Source organism: Rattus norvegicus, chromosome 7 (genome assembly GCF_021556685.1).
Source record: "Rattus norvegicus strain SHRSP/BbbUtx chromosome 7, alternate assembly SHRSP_T2T, whole genome shotgun sequence".
NCBI classification, from domain to species: Eukaryota; Metazoa; Chordata; class Mammalia; order Rodentia; family Muridae; genus Rattus; species Rattus norvegicus.
This window is the reverse complement of record NC_141540.1, coordinates 7,987,761-8,008,515: the sequence shown is the minus strand read 5'-3', so window position 1 is coordinate 8,008,515 and position 20,755 is coordinate 7,987,761. Positions and strand designations below refer to the sequence as shown.

Sequence of the window (20,755 nt, the reverse complement as noted above, 5' to 3'; positions counted from 1 at the left end):
GATATTCCATGTTTGCTTTGGTGGGAGAACTGGTCTCCAGTGATGCCATGTAGTATGGTTTCTGTTGCTTGGGTTCCTGCGCTTGCCTCTCGCCATCAGATTATCTCTAGTGTTACTTTGTTCTGCTATTTCTGACAGTGGCTAGACTGTCCTATAAGCCTGTGTGTCAGGAGTGCTGTAGACCTGTTTTCTTTCAGCCAGTTATGGGGACAGAGTGTTCTGCTTTCAGCCGTGTAGTTTTTCCTATCTACAGGTCTTCAGTTGTTCCTGTGGGCCTGTGCCTTGAGTTCACCAGGCAGGTCACTTGCAGCAGAAAAGTTGGTCTTACCTGTGGTCCCGAGGCTCATGTTTGCTTGTGGGGTGCTGCCTACTAGCTCTCCGCGGCAGCAGCAACCAGGAAGATCTGCGCCGCCCTTTCCGGGAGCTTCCATGCACCAGGGTTCCAGATGGCGTTTGGTGTTTTCCTCTGGCATCAGAGATGTGTACAGAGTGCAGTCTCTTCTGGTTTCCCAGGCGTGTCTGCCTCTCTGAAGGTTTAGCTCTCCCTCCCATGGGATTTGGGTGCAGAGAACTGTTTATCCGGTAGGTCCCTTCAGGTTCTGGAGGTGTCTCAGATGCAGCGGACCTGCTGCTCCTGGGCCCTCCTCTACGGGAACCAGGTTAATTACTCTTGATAGTAATGGCAAGGTTCAATCTAATGACTCAATGCCAGTGTGTCTAGAAACAAATCTGTGGAAAAGAAGACCACTATATTCAATTTAATAATAAATTAATTAATAATATTCAAGATGAGTATGGAATTTGTTCTCCATAAACTGATGGGAAGATCCTATTGCTGTAGACACCTGCATATCTCATTGAACACAGAGAAGCCAAGCTGATGCCTAGTTATACCCTTCACCCCTATGGACTAGTGTTTATGGAAATGGAAGTTACTTCATGTGCGATTTAGAAGAAAGGCTAAAACTAACTGAGCTATGAGCACTTTCCTCTGCAGTGGTATCCTGCCTACATGGTACACTGATGCAGTAGTGACACATACTGCCGTGGGCTTAATCACCTACTATCTGATTAGACTTAAACCAAATTCCAAAAGATGGGAACCATAACAGACATGGCCAATGTGGCCAAAAGAGCTAGAACTAGATAGGTCATAGCCCTAGAAGAAAGCCAAATATTGTGATGTGACAGTAATGTGATGACTCCTAATAACATTCTGCTATTCCCAGAAACCAGTCTTGCTCAGCCATCATCAGGAATCTTCCTTATGCAGTAGATGAGAACAAATACAGAAACCCGCAACTGGACAATGGACAGAGAATAACATACCTTGAAACATTCAATCTTTATTGTGATGTCTCCAAAAATCTCCCTTCCTGGGGGCTCCAGGAACCCCCAGAAGAAGAAACAGAAATATTACAAGAGCCAGGAAGGATGGAAGACACTATGGAGTCAATTCTTCAAGACACAGCAGGCTAACATACTTATAAACTCACAGAGAGTGTGCCAGCATGAATTGAGCCTGCACACAGCCTAGTCATATGGGGTCCCAGGAATAAGAAGAAAAGTTGGGATGATCCCTAACCAAAAGCCTATCTCCCCTGACAACCGCTCACAAAAGAAAAACCAATCTGCTCCAATGGAGTGTCATTAAGTATGCAAACCACCCACCCCTAAGGGAAAAAAACCATGTCCTGTAGTAAATGGCCAAGAAAAAAATGAACTCAATGCAATTTTTAGAGATATTTTATCTCAAAGCTTTGTGTGTAATATTTTACATCACTAATAATTTATTTAAATACGGTTTCCAACATTATGCGTTTAGTGGTGTGTATATCTGTCTGTTTCTGTGTCTGTGTCTGTCTGTCTTTGAACCTTGAGCTGTTTCTTTATTTCCTTACTGTTAGTTTTGAGAAATGATACCCAATGAAATGGAGAAGGAAATGATTGCAAACATATAACACTAAGTTATATAGAAATACATAACTAAGTTACATAAATGAGTGAATTTTATCATTAGCATCATATTTTTGGAAACAGAGATACAATTAAAACGGGTTTTTATTCCAAAATATGGATGCCCATCAAATGTTCCATAGCAGTGCACATAAAGCCTACCTTCTCTATGATTGAAAGTTTCAAGACAGTAAACAAAGGCGAAACATTTCTAAAAATAATAACATACTTACTTTTAAATTAAAAGAAAAGTTGAAGAATTAGAGAGGTAGCATCAAGATTAAAAGTTCTTCCAATTCTTTCTGAGGAGACTAGTATGATTCACAGCTCCAACATAATTGCTCACAACCTTCAGTCACTCCACTTCCAGGAGACCCGATTCCCTTTTCTGGCCTCTATGGGTAGAAGGCTTGCAATAGGTACACAGAAATTTACACAGATATACAAGCAGGCAAAATACCCATATACGCAAAATACTTTTTTGAAAATCTAAAACCAAGGTGCTCATAATATTATTAAATGTTGTTCCCTTCATTTTTGAAAAGGTGCAATGGCATTCATGTTAATCAGTATGTTCATTTTTTTCCATTAAACATTACTTTATCAATCAAATCCTTGAAGGCTTGTTTTACTTGTTGATTTCTCAAGGTGTATATAAAAGGGTTCAGCATGGGAGCAATTGAAGTATTGAGAACATCCACTCCTTTGGTCAGTGATGCTCTTTTTTGCAGAAGGTTTGACATACATGAAAATGCAGCTGCCATAAGAGATGGAGATGACAATCATGTGAGAGGAACAAGTAGAGAAAGCCTTTTTCCTCTGACTGGCAGATGGGAACCTCAGAATGGTGCTGATGATGCAAATGTATGACAAGATCACTAGAGCCAGTGTGAACAGCAGAGTGATGGAGGCACAATAAAGGCCAAATGCCTCTAAAAGCCTTGTATCCGAGCAAGACAGTTGTAGAATGGGGAAGTAGTCACAGCAGAAATGATCAATGGTATTGGAAGCACAAAAATCTAACTTGAGGATAAGCATGATTAATGGGAAGATGGTCAGGAATCCTACCAGCCATGAGGTGAGGACAAGAAGGGTACAGACTTTCTGATTCATGATGATAACATAGTGCAGTGGCTTGCAGATGGCAACATAGCGATCATAAGACATTGCGGTTAGAAGAAAGAACTCAGACATTCCCAGGGAAAGGAAGAAATATAACTGGGCCAAACAGTTGTTATAGGAAATTGTCTTCAATTTAGTGATTATTGACTCCAAAAGTCTGGGGATGGAAACACTGGTGAATATAATTTCTAAGAAAGAGAAATTCTGGAGGAAGAAATACATAGGAGTCTTTAACTGGGAGTCCAGCAAGGTGAGAGTGATGATGGTTAGGTTTCCAGTGACACCATGTAAGCAATGAGTAAAAAGATAAAAATCACAACCTGAACTTCCGGTGTGTCTGATATACCCAAGAGCAAAAACTCTGTAACCATAGAGTGGTTTCTCATATTGATTTATTGTTCATAGAATCTATTGATGAAAAAGAAATCAAAGATTTAATACAATGTAAAAGGAACAAAACTTTAAATACTGATATTACTACATTCCATGAAGTTAAGCAATGGGACATTCCCCGTTTTCTAATCCCTCCTCATCCTCCTAAACAAAAACATCTTGCTGAAGGGAATATTTTTATATGGGTGTTTAAAGGCCATTTGAGGGATTATACACCAACATTCTACATGAGGTCCTAATTTCTATATGTGTAACATTTTGAATTATGGATTTATATAACACTGTTTAACAGTTTTTTAATTCAAAGCAACTTTTCTGGTTTCTCATATTGTATGCTTTCAGAACTGAGTATATAACATTAAATTTCAACTTCTTCCAATTTCAACTATTTCCATGCTTCTATAGTATATTAGTAAAAACTGAGCACCCAAATGTATTTACTAAACCTTAGTGCTTTCATGGTTATTTTCAACATTAGTATGTATTCTTTTACATTGGCTAAGGAAGTAAATATGATTGTGAGCAAAGAAATCAGAATAGATTTTCTTGTATTATAAAAACAACTTCTTGATTTGTGTGAATTAAAATATGGGCTAAGGAAAATAATTAAACGCAGCTAGGAATCAATAGTTATTGTTTATGAACTCTGAGACACATGTATCATTTTAATATTTTCTTTTTGTTAAGTTTATTTGCTATTTTATCTTTAAACTTTCTTGAGGACAAATGGAACTCATAGAAAGGCTTTTTTTTTTTTTCACCGCCACGTGTAATAGTGACTTCCTTCTTGAAGAAATATCAGGTTGAATGAAGTTATGTATTGGAATTACTTTCTCAAACTGTAGAGCTCTACACTGTAACTCATATGATTTCTATCAGTCCTGTTCTCTCCTGATATTAACAGACATCACAGAGTCTGTGGTGTAAGTTATCAGACTTGTTGTACCACTTTCTGTGCTGTGCAGTTCAGCAAGTGATAAGAGCTAAAGCTGGATATTATTCACCATTCTACTTTAGTCTTCTGAGTCTTCTGCTTTTACCCTTTAGGAACATTTTTTTTCATCATTATGCCATCAAAACTGACAAATAACTATCATGTGGTTTACATGACAGTTAAAATTTACTAAAATATAAAATTAAGAGTAATATATATTTAAATGATCATTTCAGGATTGTTCCATTTTGCTTCCATTGTTTCTGGTTAAAATAACCTTTAAATGATGGAATAAAAACATTTTTTCACAAATACGAAGCATGTTGTTTGGGTTCTCTGGGAATAACACCAAATATAAAACCTTACAAAATCAGTCATGAACTAAATTCTGACACTGAAAAAGAGAAATATTTTAATATTTCAAACAATTAATATTTGAATTAATAATAATAAATATTTAAACATTTAAAATAATTTAATAGTTTCAAATATTTAAATAATATTCATAATATTTTTCAGAAAATGGTTTGTCACTCAAGTCACCCTTGCCTCTTTACATTATACAAAAACTTGACATAAAAAAACATATATAGTGAACTGCTTGTAAGGATGCTAATAGCCTCACTTAGAAATGAAAATAAATGTACCTTGAATTTCTTTTATTGTTTCACAGACATAGAATGTGCTATATACATACTATTGTCATCCTAGGAATTCTTTAAGAAAATGAAGCAACTGATACTGTTTTGAGACACTGGAGGGTAAAACATTTTGAAGATCTCTGAATAAAATAAAATAGAAATCTGCACAAGCATAAATATAACTTCACCTTCTCTGCAAGTCTTTGAATCTCTGACACACTCACCTTAATAATAAAAGGATGCAACAAGGAGTTCAAGATATGTATGTAGTGAAGCTATTATTCATCCTTCTTCAAAAAGAAAGAGAAAAGTGTACATCAATTAACTTATAATAGCCAACCTATCTTCCTTTGATCAACAATTTTCTTAATGAATACATGGACTCAGTCTATGCCCAGGAGATAATTTATTCTCAATTCACTGGGGATTAGTTAAACCCAGGCCTAAAATGTCCTTCAATGATCTCCTCTTTGAGAGTCTTACTGATGTTTTAATAATTACTAAATTTTGCCAGTGTACAGAAGAATAAAAACAAAAAAATCATTATGTTGCTATATTCAAGACTTGCAAGACTAAACCACAAAATAGCAACCATTAAATCTTTTAATTAATATCCCATTATTAAAAGCATATAGTGATATTATATAAGTCCTAAAGAGTTTAGCAATACTATCACTACACTATCTGGATCCCACATAGGTGTTCTCTTGGGCTGCCACCTCTCAGTGACCACATCATTCCTGGGCAAACATTCCATGTTCCTGCCCTGTCTAAATATGTTTCAGGACTCTAACACTACCACTTACTACCTGGTCACTCCTAAGTACCACTAAAATGAAAAATAACAAATGAGACAGAAATAAACACAAAATATACTGTTTAAAAGAAGAAAGAGAGCCAGGAAGCTTGATATTGTAGACAAGACTTGAGATGAGAAAGGAAAAGAGTTTAAGGACAGGTTTAATCTTATTGTAATAAAGATCTCACCCATTTAAGCTTAAAACTTGTATAAGGAAAATAACTGAGAATTTACTGATCCTAGAAAGACAAATGAAAATGCTGTAAATGTCATTCAAGGAACTTGGATTCCCTTCCAGGATAGCTGTCAAATAGAGAGCCATAGGGCCAGGCAATGTATTACAAGGAAGACCCAAGGTAAAGGCCCTGAGATACCACTGTGTAAAGCTGTGAAAATGAACCCCAGATGCATTGGAGACCCTAAGATGATGGAGGAGCCTGAAGCATGAGATATCTGCCAAAGAAATCAACACACTAGAAGTGGAACAAGCTTAACAGAAAATGTACGTTCCAATAAACAAAGCTGAAAGGGTAGAGCTATTGAAACTCTTTGGCATTGGACATGGAGCTATAGAATTCGACACTTGTCTACTGGGTTTTGATCTTGCTATTGTTCAGCATCACCTGTGTCCTCATAGGTTAAAATGAAGTTAATGTACTTGCTTTTATTTTACTTGGGGAAAATAGAGCACTTCCTTGAGTTTCAGAATAGACTTTGGATGGGGGATATTGAAACATTGGTGAGGCTTTTGAAGTTGTGCTTCATTTCGCATTGCCATATGACCAAAAGCCTATGGGGTCAGACAATAGAATGTGGTAGTTTGCATGAGTTGCCAACATATTATTAGACATTTCAATATTAAGTTCTCATTTGTTGCACTGTTTAGGTAATTTAGGAAGTCTGGCTTACTGGAAGAAGTATGTTGCTAGAGGATGGCCTCAAGGTTTCAAAATCTAAGAGGTACCCTTATTCACTTTCTGAAACTTGCTTATGGCTTCAAATGTGTTCTTAGCTTTCTGCTTCAACTGCCATGTTTCTTCACTGTGGTATTAGTGAACTCTTATCCCTCTGGGACCATAGTCCCAAATAAAACTTTCCTTCTAATGTTACTTTTTGATGGCAAGAATATCTTTTAAAAACCTAGATGACAGAAACTAGGCTGAGTCAGGAAAGTCAATTACAGGCAGCTATAGTTGACTTTATTATCTATTATCAATCCATCAGACTTTGAAGCCTTATGTGTTTATAAGAATGAGAAATCTGCAGCTTATTGACAAGGAGGGGGATAAAATCTGGAGTGTAAGATTAAATAAATTGCTTTTAAAAAGAAGAATTGTATTGTATGTTATATTGATCTTGGATACATAGTATACAGTAAATAGCCTGTGGTTTGTTTCTGTAACATCTTAACAACTGTCAAAATAAAATGAAACAGCCTCTGCAATTTCTCAATTAACCTAGAACTACAGCAGTGAAGGAAAGATCTGCTCTATATGATGGTTGTAAATGAATCATCTTTTTGAATTACAGGATTCTCACCTTGGCAGTAAAATGCTCTTTCATTAGATGTCTGTGATATTTCCTGAGTGATTAGCATTTGAACTACTACAATCTAAAGATGATCTTTCCTTTCTTGGTGTTCATTTAGTCTACTGTAGATCACAAATGAATAAAATAACAAAGGAAGAATGAATTTTCTCTCATCTATGGTGTGTCTGACTATCTATGTGTCTGCATGTGTACATGTAACAACATGCATGTAGAAGTCAGAGAACAACTGGCAATTTGTTTTTCCACTACATAAGCTTGAAATGGGGTCATTACACTTGGCCACAAGTGTTTCTTGCTACGCCTTCACACCAGACTCATTTATCTTACATCTTGAACTGAAATATTGATCTATTCCTGACTTTAGACAGTTCTCACAGGCTAAAACTCAGGCTGGACTTGAAGCAAATAGGTCCTTATTCTGCGATCACCAGATATGGTAGTTTGAATGAGAATGACCCCTATGGGACCATTATTTGTGTGCTTAGTCTCCAGTTTGTGAACTGTCTGGGGAGGATTAAGAGATGTGGTCTTCTTAGAAAAGTTGTGTCATTTGGTGCCGGGAACATAACACAGAGTAGGAATCTGTGTGGATTTAAAGACTGATGGTCTCGGGACATTCTAGTTCTCTAACAGCACTGAATGCTGATGGTACCTTCCAAAAACTCCTAAAAAATGTTCTTGCTCCTTCTGAGGGTTAAAAGTCACTGCCTTAAGTGATTAACACCTGTAGCCTAACAGAGGGTTGGGGGTTAAGTAATGCAGCCTTTGTTCTATCTCTGCAGGAATTGAGCAGCCCTAACTTTCACCCTGCTAGTTGAAGTCACAGAAAGAAATGGGACATTTTGAAAATAATTTTAACATTTATTTCTAAGTTGTAAAAAGTTTCCTATGAAAGCTCTAAGAAAATGGGAGTGGAATGAATAAAAAAGAGGGATAAGGGAAAATTCTTCACCCTCCTCTCTTTGTCCTCAGCACTCATACATCTTTCAGTATACATGATCACATTATAAAAAGTTTACCACAAGTTCACATATAAAATCAAATCATAAATCAAATAAGAGGTTTCCAACAGTAAATGTTTGTATGCATGTCCATTAGGAATATTTATCTTTCTAAACATTTATCACTGGTCACAGCTTCGCAGGTTCATCAGGGGTTAAAAAAACATAATTAACTTCTTAGTGAAGTTTTACACAGGTAAACTCAGTCAATATTTTATCTTCTGGCCTAGCACCTATAATAAATCATTAGATGCCTTTTTATGACCTTTGGTTAATGGTTTTACATCTTCTTTGAATGTGCTCTGAGTAATAGAAAGTCTGGTTACTATCTAGAAGCAATTAACTGGGGACATAGGGGAGACAAACAGAGTTCTGATCGCAGTTTTGACTATTGAGAAAAATGACCTAAAAACAATTCCATTATAAAAGAACATAGTACATACTGGTATAATTTTTGGGAATTCTTATAGGGTCATTAAGGCTTAAGAAGTTATCTATTTGTCTGCATAGCATCACTACAAGACAGTACATCTTCATGGATCTGCAGAGATCTTCTCAAAAGGGTGGGCTGATAACTAGTGATTTTTATATATGTAATAATAGTAGGAAAAGCATATTAGTAGCAGGAAACTTGGCTAAATTGATTTTCTCCTCAGCCATGCCAAGCAAAGCAAATCTGTCATGAATTATTATAATTCATAGTAGACCATGGCAGGATTATCACTTGCAAGTGATTAGCTTGTTGGCACCTGCCAATCTGGGATTTGTGGAATTTAAAGTTTCTTTTGTTAAAATTGGATATTCTTTTACATTTCAAATGTTATTCTCTTTTCCAGTTTCCTGTACATAAGCCCCCTATCCTATTTCCTCCTCTTCTTCTATAAGGGGACATTCACCTCCCCTTTCTGCCCCTCACCCCCACCGACATACCGCTAAACTGGCGGTCCAACCTTGACAGAACCAAGGCCTTGTTCTTCCATTAGTGCCCAACAAGGCCTTTCTCTGCTACGTATGCAGTTGTAGCCATGGGTCAGTCCATGACTACAGTCTTTGGGTAGTGGTTTCATCCCTGGGAGCTCTGGTTGGTTGGCATTCTTGTTCTTATGGGGTTGCAAGCCCCTTTAGCTCTTTCAGTCCCTTCTTTAATTCCTCCAGTGGGGGGGTCCCAATCTCAGTTCAGTGGTTTGCTGCTAGCATTCGCCTCTGTATTTGACATGCTCTAGCTGTGTATCTCAGGAGACATTTATATCTGGTTCCTGTCCTCGTGCACTTCTTAGATTCATCAATTTTTATCTAGTTTTTGTTAGCTGGATATATATGGGACACATGTCAGGCAGGCTCTGAATGGCCATTCCTTCAGTTGCTGCTCGAAACTTTGCCTAGCCTACATATCCCCTCCTATGAATATATTTGTTCCCCCTTTTAAGAAGGAGTAAAGCATCTGAACATTGGTCATCCTTCTTCTTGAGTTTCATGTAGTCTATGTATTATATCTTTGGTGATTCCAATTTTTAGGCTAATATACACTTATCAGTGAATGCATACCATGTATGTTTTAATCTGATTGGGTTACATCATTCAGGATGGTATTTTCTAAGTCAATCCATCTGCCTATAAAATTCATGAAGTCTTTTTTTTAGATCTGAGTAGCATTCCATTGTATAGATGTACCACGTTTTCTGTATCCATTCCTCTATTGAAGGACATCTGGGTTCTTTCCAGCTTCTGGCTATTATAAATAAGGCTGCTATGAACATAGTGGAGTATGTGTCTTGATTGTATGTTGGAGCATCTTTTGGGTATATGCCCAGAAGAGGTATAGCTGGGTCCTCAGGTAGTTGAATGTCAAATTTTATGAGAAATCTCCAGACTGATTTCGAGAGTAGTTGTACCAGTTTGCAATCCCACCAACAATTGAGGAGAGTTCCTCTTTCCCGACATCCTTGCCAGAATCTGTTGTCATCTGAGATTTTATCATAGCCATTCTGACTGGTATGAGGTAGAATCTCAGGTTTGTTTCGATTTGCATTTCCCTAATGACTAAGGATGTTGATCATTTCTTTAGGTACTTCTCAGCCATTTGATATTCCTGAGCTGCGAAGTATTTGTTTAGCTCTGTACCCCATCTTTAATAGGGTTATTTGGCTGTCTGGAGTCTGACTTGCAAAGTTCTTTGTATATTTTGGATATGTACCCTCTATCAGATGTAGGATTAGTAAAGATCTTTTCCCAATCTCCTGGTAGCGGTTTTATCCTAATGACAGTGGCCTTTACCTTACAGAAGCTTTGAGTTTTATGGGGTCCCATTTATTGATTCCTGGTCTTAGCAGATAAGCCATTGATGGGTTTGTTTTTATTTTTTGGTTTGTTTTTGTTTTTTTTTTTTTTTTTAATCTCTATTAACTTGAGTATTTCTTACTTACATTTTGATTGTTATTTTCTTTCCTGGTTTCCAGGCCAACATCCGCCTAATCCCTTCCCCCTCCCAATACTCCTCCCATTACCGGCCTCTGCCCTACAATCAGGTTCACTGGGGGCTCAGTCTTGACAGGACCAAGGGCTTCCCCTTTCACTGGTGCTCTTACAAGGCTATTCATTGCTACATATGAGGTTGGAGCCCAGGGTCAGTCCATGTATAGTCTTTGGGTAGTGGCTTAGTCCCTGGGAGCTCTGGTTGCTTGGAATTGTTGTTCATATGGGGTCTCGGGCCCCTTCAACCTCTTTCAGTCCTTTCTCTGGTTCCTTCAACAGGAGTCCCGTTCTCAGTTCGATGTTTTCCTGCTGGCATTCACCTATGTATTTGCTCTATTCTGGCTGTGTCTCTCAGGAGAGATCTATAACCGGTTCCCGTCAGCCTGCACTTCTTTGCTTCATCCATCTTATCTAATTGGGTGGCTGTATATGTATGGGCCACATGTGGGGAAGGTTCTAAATGAGTGTTCCTTCTGCCTCTAAAAAACTTAGCCTCCCAATTCCCTGCCAAGGGTATTCTTGTTCCCCTTTTAAAGAAGGAGTAAAGCATTAGCATTTTAGTCATCCCTCTTGAGTATCACAACTTCTGTGCATCTAGGGCAATTCAAGCATTTGGGCTAATAGCCACTTATCAATGAGAGCATACCATGTGTGTTTTTCTGTGATTGGGTTACCTCACTCAGGATGATATTTTCCAGTTCCATCCATTGGCCTACGAATTTCATAATGTCGTTGTTTTTGATACCTGAATAAATTCCATGGTATAGATGTACCACATTTTCTGTATCCATCCCTCTGTTGAAGGGCATCTGGGTTCTTTCCAGCTTCTGGCTATTATAAATAAGGCTGCTAAGAACATAGTGGAGCATGTATCTTTGTTATATGTTGGGGCATCCTTTGGGTATATGCCCAGGAGAGGTATAGCTGGGTCCTCAGGTAGTTCACTGTCCAATTTTCTGAGGAACCTCCATACTGATTTCAAGAGTGGTTGTACCAGTCTGCAATCCACCAACAATCGAGGAGTGTTCCTCTTTCTCCACATTCTCGCCATCATTTGCTGTCACCTGAGGTTTTTATCTTAGCCATTCTCACTGGTATGAGGTAAAATCTCAGCATTGTTTTGATTTGCACTTTCCTGATGACTAAACATGTTGGACATTTCTTTAGGTGTTTCTCAGCCATTCAGCATTCCTCAGCTGTGAATTCTTTGTTTAGCTCTGAACTCCATTTTTAATAGGGTTATTTGCCTCCCTGCGGTCTAACTTCTTGAGTTCTTTTTATATTTTGGATATTAGCCCTCTATCCGTTGTAGGACTGGTAAAGATCTTTTCCCAGTCTGGTGGTTGCCGTTTTATCCTAACCACAGTGCCCTTTGCCTTGCAGAAGCTTTGCAGTTTTATGAGATCCCATTTGTCGATTCTTGATCTTAGAGCATAAGCCATTGGTGTTTTGTTCAGGAAATTTTCTCCAGTGCCCATGTGTTCAAGATGCTTCTCCACTTTTTCTTCTATTAGTTTGAGTGTATCTGGTTTCATGTGGAGGTCCTTGATCAACTTGGACTTGAGCTTTGTACAGGGTGATAAGCATGGATCAATCTGCATTCTTCTACATGTTGACGTTTTGAACCAGCACCATTTGCTGAAAATGCTATCTTTTTTCCATTGGATGGTTTTGGATCCTTTGTCAAAAATCAACTGATAGGTATGCGGGTTCATTTCGGGGTCTTCAATTCTATTCCATTAGTCTATCTGTCTGTCTCTGTACCAATACCATGCAGTTTTTTATCACTATTGCTCTGTAATACTGCTTGAGTTCAGGGATAGTAATTCCCCCTGAAGTCCTTTTATTGTGGAGAATAGTTTTAGCTATCCTTGGTTTTTCGTTATTCCAGATGAATTTGCACATTGTTCTGTCTGACTCTTTGAAGAATTGGATTGGTATTTTGATGGGAATTGTATTGAATCTGTAGACTGCTTTTGGTAAAATGGCCATTTTCACTATATTAATCCTGCCAACCCATGAGCATGGGAGATCTTTCCATCTTCTGAGATTTTCTTCTATTTCTTTTTTCAGAGGCTTGAAGTTCTTATTGTACAGATCTTTTACTTGCTTGGTTAAAGTCACACCGAGGTACTTTATATTATTTGGGACTATTATGAAGGGTGTCGTTTCCCAAATTTCTTTCTCGGCTTGTTTCTCTTTTGTGTAGAGGAAGGCTACTGATTTATTTGAGTTAATTTTATACCCAGCCACTTTGCTGAAGGTGTTTATCAGGTTTAGTAGTGCTCTGGTGGAACTTTTGAGATCACTTAAATATACTATCATATCATCTACAAATGGTGATATTTTGACTGCTTCTTTTCTAATCTGTATCCCCCTTGATCTCCTTTTGTTGTCTGATTGCTCAGACTAGAACTTCAAGAACTATATTGAATAATTAGGGAGAGAGTGGGCAGCATTGTCTAGTCCCTGGTTTAAGTGGGATTGCTTCAAGTTTCTCTCCATTTAGTTTAATGTTAGCTACTGGTATACTGTATATGGTTTTTCCTATATTTAGGTATGGGACTTGTATTCCTATTCTTTATCATGAAGGGGAGCTGAATTTTGTCAACTGCTTTCTCAGCATCTAATGAAATGATTATGTTGTTTTGTTCTTTCAGTTTGTTTATATAATGGATCACGTTGACGGTTTTCCGTATATTAAACCATCCCTGTATGCCTGGGATGAAACCTACTTGGTGGATGATTGTTTTGATGTGCTCTTGGATTCAGTTTCCCAGAATTTTATTGAGTATTTTGCATCGATATTCATAATGGAACTTGGTCTGAACTTCTCTTTCTTTGTTGGGTCTTTGTGTGGTTATGTATAAGAGTAATTGTGGCTTCGTAGAAGGAATTCAGTAGTCCTCCATCTTTTTCAATTTTGTGGAGTAGTTTGGATAGTATTGCTTTGAGGTCTTCCAGTAATGTCGGATAGAATTCAGCACTAAACCCATCTGGGCCTGGACTCTTTTTGATTGGGAGTCCTTTAATGATTGCTTCTATTTCCTTAGGAGTTATGGGGTTGTTTAAAGGATTTATCTGTACCTGATTTAACTTCGGTACCTGGTAACTGTCTAGGAAATTGTCCATTTCCTGCAGATTTTCAAGTTTTGTTGAATATAGGCTTTTGTAATAGGATCTGATGATTTTTTGAATTTCCTCTGATTCTGTAGTTATGTCTCCCTTTTCATTTCTGATTTTGTTAATTTGGACAGACTCTCTGTGTCCTCTCGTTAGTCTGGCTAAGGGATTATCTATCTTGTTGACTTTCTCAAAGAACCAACTTTTGGTTCTGTTGATTCTTTCTATGGTCCTTTTTCTTTCTACCTGGTTGATTTCAACTCTGATTTTGATTATTTTCTTCCTTCTACTCCTCCTGTGTGTATTTGCTTCTTTTTATTCTAGAGCTTTTAGGTGTGCTGTCAAGCTGCTGCTATATGCTCTCTTATGTTTCTTTCTGCAGGCACTCAGGGCTATGAGTTTTCCTGTTAGCACAGCTTTCATTGTGTCCCATAAGTTTGGGTATGTTGTACCTTCATTTTCATTAAATTCTAAGAAGTCTTTAATCTCTTTCTTCATTTCTTCCTTGACCAAGTTATCATTGAGTAGACCATTGTTCAACTTCAATGTATATGTGGGCGTTCTTCCCTATTGTTATTGAAGACCAGCTTTAGCCTGTGGTGGTCTGATAGGACAAATGGGGTTATTTCTATCTTTTTGTATCTGTTGAGGCCTTTTTTGTGACAAATTATATGGTTAATTTTGGCGAAAGTACCATGAGATGGTGAGAAGAATGTGTATCCTTTTGCTTTAGGATAGAATGTTCTATAAATATCTGTTAAGTCCATTTGGTTCATGACTTCTCTTAGTCTGTCTATGTCTCTGTTTAATTTCTGTTTCCATCATCTCTCCATTGATGAGAGTGGGGTGTTGAAATCTCTAATATTTTGTGAGGTGCAATATGTGGTTTGAGCTTTAGTAATGTTTCTTTTATATATATAGGTCCCCTTGTATTTGGAGCATAGGTATTTAGGATTGAGAGTTCATCTTGGTGAATTTTTCCTTTGATGAATATGAAGTGTCCTTCCTTATCTTTTTTGGTGACTTTTAGTTGAAAGTTGATTTTATTTGATATTAGAATGGCTACTCCAGCTTGCTTCTTCAGACCATTTCCTTGCAAAGTTGTTTTCCAGCCTTTCGCTCTGAGGTAGTGTCTGTCTTTGTCTCTGTGGTGTGTTTCCTGTAGGCAACAGAGTGCTGGGTCCTCATTGCATATCCAGTTTGTTAATCTATGTCTTTTTATTGGGGAGTTGAGACCATTGATGTTGAGAGATATTAAAGAATAGTGATTATTGCTTCCCGTTATATTCATATTTGGATGTGAGATTATGTTTGTGTGCTTTTCTTCTCTCTGTTTTCTTTCCACAATGATTAGTTGTTGCTTTTTCTAGGGAGTAGCTTGCCTCCTTATATTGGGCTTTACCATTTTATCCTTTGTATCGCTGGATGTGTAGAAAGACATTGTGTAAATTTGGTTTTTCATGGAATATCTTGCTTTCTCCATCTATGTTAATTGAGAGTTTTGCAGGATACAGTAACCTGGACTGGCATTTGTGTTCTCTTAGGGTTTGTATGACATCTGTCCAGGATCTTCTGGCTTTCATAGTCTCTGCTGTAAAGTCTGGTGTGATACTGATAGATCTGCCTTTATATGTTACTTGACCTTTTTCCCTTACTGCTTTTGATATTCTTTCTTTATTTTGTGCATTTAGTATTTTGACTATTATGTGACAGGAGGAGATTCTTTTCTAGTCCAATCTATTTGGAGTTCTGTAGGCCTCTTGTATATTTGTGGGCATCTCTTTCTTTAGGTTAGGGAAGTTTTCTTCTATGATTTTGTTGAAGATATTTACTGGTCCTTTGAGCTGGGAATCTTCACTCTCTTCTATACCTATTATCGTTAGGTTTGATCTTATCATTGAATCCTGGATTTTCTGTATGTTTTGGACCAGTAATTTTTTTCCGTTTCACATTACATTTGACCATTGTGTCAATGATTTCTATGGAACCTTCTGCTCCTCAATTCTCTCTTCTATTGCTTGTATTCTGTTGGTGATGCTTGTATCTACGGCTCCTTGTCTCTTCCTTTGTTTTTCTGTATCCAGGGTTGCTTCCATTTGTGCCTTCTTTATTGCTTCTATTTCCATTTTTAATTCCTTCACCTGTTTGATTGTGTTTTCCTGGAATTCTTTCAGGGATTTTTGTGATTCCTCTCTATAGGCTTATACTTGTTAATTTATGTTGTCGTGCGTTTCTCTAAGGGAGTTCTTCATGTCTTTCTTGAAGTCCTGCAGCATCATGATCAAATGTGATTTTAAATCTAGATCTTGCTTTTCTGGTATGTTTGGTATTCAATGTTTGCTTTGGTGGAAGAATTGGGCTCCGATGATGCCATGTAGTCTTGGTTTCTGTTGCTTGGTCTCCTGCACTTGCCTCTCGCCATCAGGTTGTCTCTGGTGTTACTTTGTTCTGCTATTTCTGACAGTGGCTAGACCGTCCTATAGGCCTGTGTGTCAGGAGTGCTGTAGACCTGTTTTCCTGGTTTCTTTCAGCCAGTTATGGGAACAGAGTGTTCTGCTTTCAAGCGTGTAGTCTTTCCTGTCTACTGGTCTTCAGCTGTTTCTGTGTGCCTGTGTCCTGAGTCCACCAGGCTGGTCGCTTGGAGCAGAAAAATGGGTGTTACCTGTGGTCCCGCAGCTGAAGTTGCTCGTGGGGGTTGCTTTTGAGCTCTGCGTGAGGGCGGCAACCAGGAAGGCCTGTGCCACCTTTTCTGGGAGCCCCCATGCACCATGGTCCCGGATTGTAGGGAGCTGCGACATGCCGCGCCTCAAAGATGGCGCTGGTTTCTGCCTTCCACCCTCCCAATGGTGAGCACTCCTTGTAGCAAACAAGTCCTTATTTGGCTATCCCTTCCTGGCCTGCTAGCTTCTGCATAGTGACAGCCTATCAGCATGACCCACGTGGCTTGCTAGGATTGGCCAGGGCTAGCTATTTAAGTGTGGTGCAGGGGTTCCCCTTGGTCAGAAGATTGTATCAAGGTTCCTGAGTAAAACTGCTTGAAGATCTTCTCTGGTCATGTCTTCCTTGCTGGTCGAGGTTGGGCACCACAAGTGGTGGCCCGTACGGAGACCTCCTGAGATCAGAACTTCTCGCAGTCAGGGCAGCGCTGGAAATTTCCCAAGGTAAGGTGGGACCATCAGGACCGCGGTAAATTAGCAGCTATAAAGTCTCAGGGTAGTGAGCAAGAAAGTTCAAGGTAGCAGCGAACCGAAAGTAAAGTTCGTGGCAGCAGCGAACCGAAAGTAGAAAGACGCACAGTGAATTTGGCCATAGCAGCATAGAAAGGTTTTGTCAAGGGGACCTCATGGTCTCATCCAATTTTTCTGGCTCTTCAAAAGCTGTTTGAGCAAAAGAAACTAAAAATAAAAAGGAGCACCTTAGAGAGATTTTTGAGCGAATGCGATGACATTTCACCCTGGTTCTCAGTCTCTGGTAATCTTACTGTGGCAAGTTGGGAAAAATTAGGAAAAGACCTTTATTTTGCCTGGGAACAGGGGACTCTAAGACCTGGGGTCTGTCCAGTGTGGCACTTAGTGCGTAGTTGCCTTGAGGATCAACAATGTTGTCAGGCAGCTCTAGAGAATGGGCATGCTTCAAGAGGAGAGGTCCGAAAAGCAGGGAAACACGAAGGAGACAGACTCAGAAAAGACAGATACAGAGAAGGAAACAGACAAAACAGATGCAGAAGAAGAGTTACAAGATCAAATGCGGAAACAATCTCAGCGGAGACTGTATACAGTTTCCTCTTGGGCCAGGGATGTGGGCAGGGGTGGGCAGTGTTGGTGGTCTCTTCCACTCTGCAGTCTCAGGAGTGCCCACCTGTCTGGGCGGTGAGCTCCCTCTCCCACGGGGTTTGGGAGCAGTGAGCTGTTGCAGGCCAGGATCCTTCTTGTATGTTTATGGCCATCTCTTTCTTTAGTTTAGAGAAGTTTTCTTCTATGATTTTATTGAAGATATTTACTGGTCCTTTGAGCTGGGAATCTTCACTCTCTTCTATACCTATTATCCTTAGGTTTGATCTTCTCATTGAGTCCTGGATTTTCTGTACATTTTGGACTAGTAGCTTTTTCCGTTTTACATTATCTTTGACCACTGTGTCGATTTCTATGGACTCTTCTGCTCCTGAGATTCTCTATTCTATCTCTTGTATTCTGTTGGTGATGCTTGTATCTATGGCTTCTTGTCTCTTCCTTTGCTTTTCTATATCCAGGGTCATTTCCCTTTGTGCTTTCTTTATTGCTTCTATTTCCATTTTTAATTCCTTCACCTGTTTGATTGTGTTTTCCTGTAATTCTTTCAGGGATTTTTGTGATTCCTCTCTATAGGCTTCTACTTGTTTATTTATGTTTTTGTGCATTTCTCTAAGGGAGTTCTTCATGTCTTTCTTGAAGTCCTCTAGCATCATGATCAAATGTGATTTTAAATCTAGATCTTGCTTTTCTGGTGTGTTTGTATATTCGGTGTTTGCTTTGGTGGGAGAATTGGGCTCTGATGATGCCTTGTAGTCTTGGTTTCTGTTGCTTGAGTTCCTGCGCTTGCCTCTCACCATCAGGTTGTCTCTGGTGTTCTGCAATCTGACAGTAGCTAGACCATCCTATAGGCCTGTGTGTCAGGAGTGCTGTAGACCTGTTTTCCTGGTTTCTTTCAGCCAGTTATGGGAACAGAGTGTTCTGCTTTCGAGCATGTAGTCTTTCCTGTCTACTGGTCTTCAGCTGTTCTTGTAGGCCTGTGTCCAGAGTCCACCAGGCAGGTCGCTTGGAGCAGAAAAGTTGGTCTTTTCTTGGTCCTGCAACTTAAGTTGCTCATGGGGTGCTGCTTTTGAGCTCTCCGTGAGGGCGGCAACCAGGATGGTCTGTGCCACCTTTTGCCTGAGCGCCCATGCCCTAGGGTCCCAGGTGGCGTTAGGTGTTTTCCTCTGGAGTGTGGGTAGAGTATAGTCTCTTCTAGATTCCCAGTCATGTCTGCCCCTCTGAAGGTTTGGCTCTCCCTCCCATGGGATTTGGGTGCAGAGAACTGCTGACTGGGTCCTTTCAGATCCGGGCATTGTCTGGATTGCAGGGAACCTGCCACTCAATTGCCCTATCTTCCAGTTCCCAGAGGCTCTATACAGTTTCCTCTTGGGCTAGGGATGTGGGCAGGTTTGGGCAGTATTGGTGGTCTCTACCGCTCTGCAGTCTCAGGAGTGTCGACCTGTCTGGGCAGTGAGCTCTCTCTCCCATTTGGTTTGAGAGCACTCATAAAATTCTTTATATGGAGAAATAATTTCCATGATAAAAACAAGCTGAAGAAATCCATGCTCACTCAAGATAAATAGAAGAGCCTCTTTGCATTTGTTTGTTTGTTTATTTATTTATTTATTTATTTATTTATTTATTTATTCCAAACCTGTTTCTGTTTTTATTTGAGAATTTCTTACAATGTACCCTGATCACACTCCCTATTCCTCCAAAGTCCAGCCTCTAACATTTTGCCCTAGCCCACCAGAAAAGTCCCCATCAACTCCAATTTGTGCTAGAGCATATACTCAGTATATTGTGATCAAATTACCAGTGGCAAGTCCTTTAAAGAAAACTGAGTCCTTCCCGAACCCTCATAACCTGCCCCCAGTCAGAAGCCACGAACTATGAAGAACCATAGTTCCGCATCTTTATAACAATTTTAAGGACTCTCTTCAATAGCTTCCTGTCTGTACTGTTTTCTTCACTTTGGGGAACAAGGGGTTGTCACAGAGATCTTCAGTTATCTCATTCTCAGTTATGAGTCTGTATGCATTGATATAACTGCAAAAGAAACATCTCTGCCACCAGCATCCAGCAGTCAGCAGCATCACAGATCATAGATTTCCGATACCAGTCTCAATAGCTTTTATGATATGGAGTATCAGAAGCTTCTGTGGCCAGCAACCCACAGAAAGGTGGCCCACCTCTAGCCATGGGATCTTCCTTTTAAATCTTATGACTTCTGGAAGTGCCTTTCTCCCTGACAGGATACTGTTTTGAAACTCTTACTGCTGTTTTGCTGTTCTTTGGATATTCTTCAAATCTATAAAATACTCAAGGTTAGGAGGATGGGACAGGGTCTCTGGACACCCACATTCATTTACCTCAAGTAAGCGATAGACTTCATACATCACCAGCTAAGGGATACTAAAGCACATTACAACATTAGGAATGTCTGAGAAAGCATGAAAAGATTTGTTTCCTCAAGAAGTGGAGTTGGACTCCATAGTAGATGAGACACACTACTTCAGTTAGTTGACACCTGTCAACTGGACACCTGTCATTTGATTTTCCTTCCTCATCCTCAGACACTTACGTAAAGCACCCAAACATCTAGCAACCTACAATAAGCTCAAGCCTGAAATCTCTACAATAACAAAGTGACACTGAGAACTCAGAGACAGAAGACTTTGAATGCCTATGTTTCATTCTTGGTTGTGAGGGTGCACTTATTTTATTAATCATTTTTACAAAATATCCTATACAAAATAAATATTTATGTTCCTGTTTTAAGGGATTCTTAACATATATAATAAAGAACTCTGTAACTTTTTAAAAGTATAGTACAGTCAAGTATTTCATGGGATGTGTCCTCATACAAGAGTTTTGAATTCTGATTGACCTGATTGAAACAAAAATTCCTCAGAAGTAACTTAATGATTTAAAGACTCATTTTATTAGATTTTCTCCACACTACTTTTCTCAATTTTGCATGAATTTGCCTA

The 20,755-nt window shown here is 39.0% G+C and overlaps 1 protein-coding gene and 1 pseudogene across 5 annotated transcripts in view; one reads left to right on the top strand and one right to left on the bottom strand.

Moving 5' to 3' along the window:
* Positions 2,532–3,464, bottom strand: Or6c206b-ps1 (olfactory receptor family 6 subfamily C member 206B, pseudogene 1; annotated as a pseudogene).
* The window catches only part of Or6c203 (olfactory receptor family 6 subfamily C member 203), a 48,549-nt gene continuing 44,735 nt past the window's right edge, over positions 16,942–20,755 (top strand). For 3 of the 5 annotated variants that reach the window (XR_015623854.1, XM_087555983.1, XM_087555982.1), the window contains exon 1: positions 16,942–17,153. Coding sequence is in view for 2 of the 5 variants with exons in the window: in XM_087555984.1 (XP_087412110.1) it covers positions 17,047–17,153 (107 nt within the window). In the remaining 3 variants the exon portion in view is untranslated. The remainder of the gene's footprint in view (positions 17,154–20,755) is intronic. The other 2 variants (XM_087555984.1, XM_087555985.1) reach the window with 1 other exon arrangement.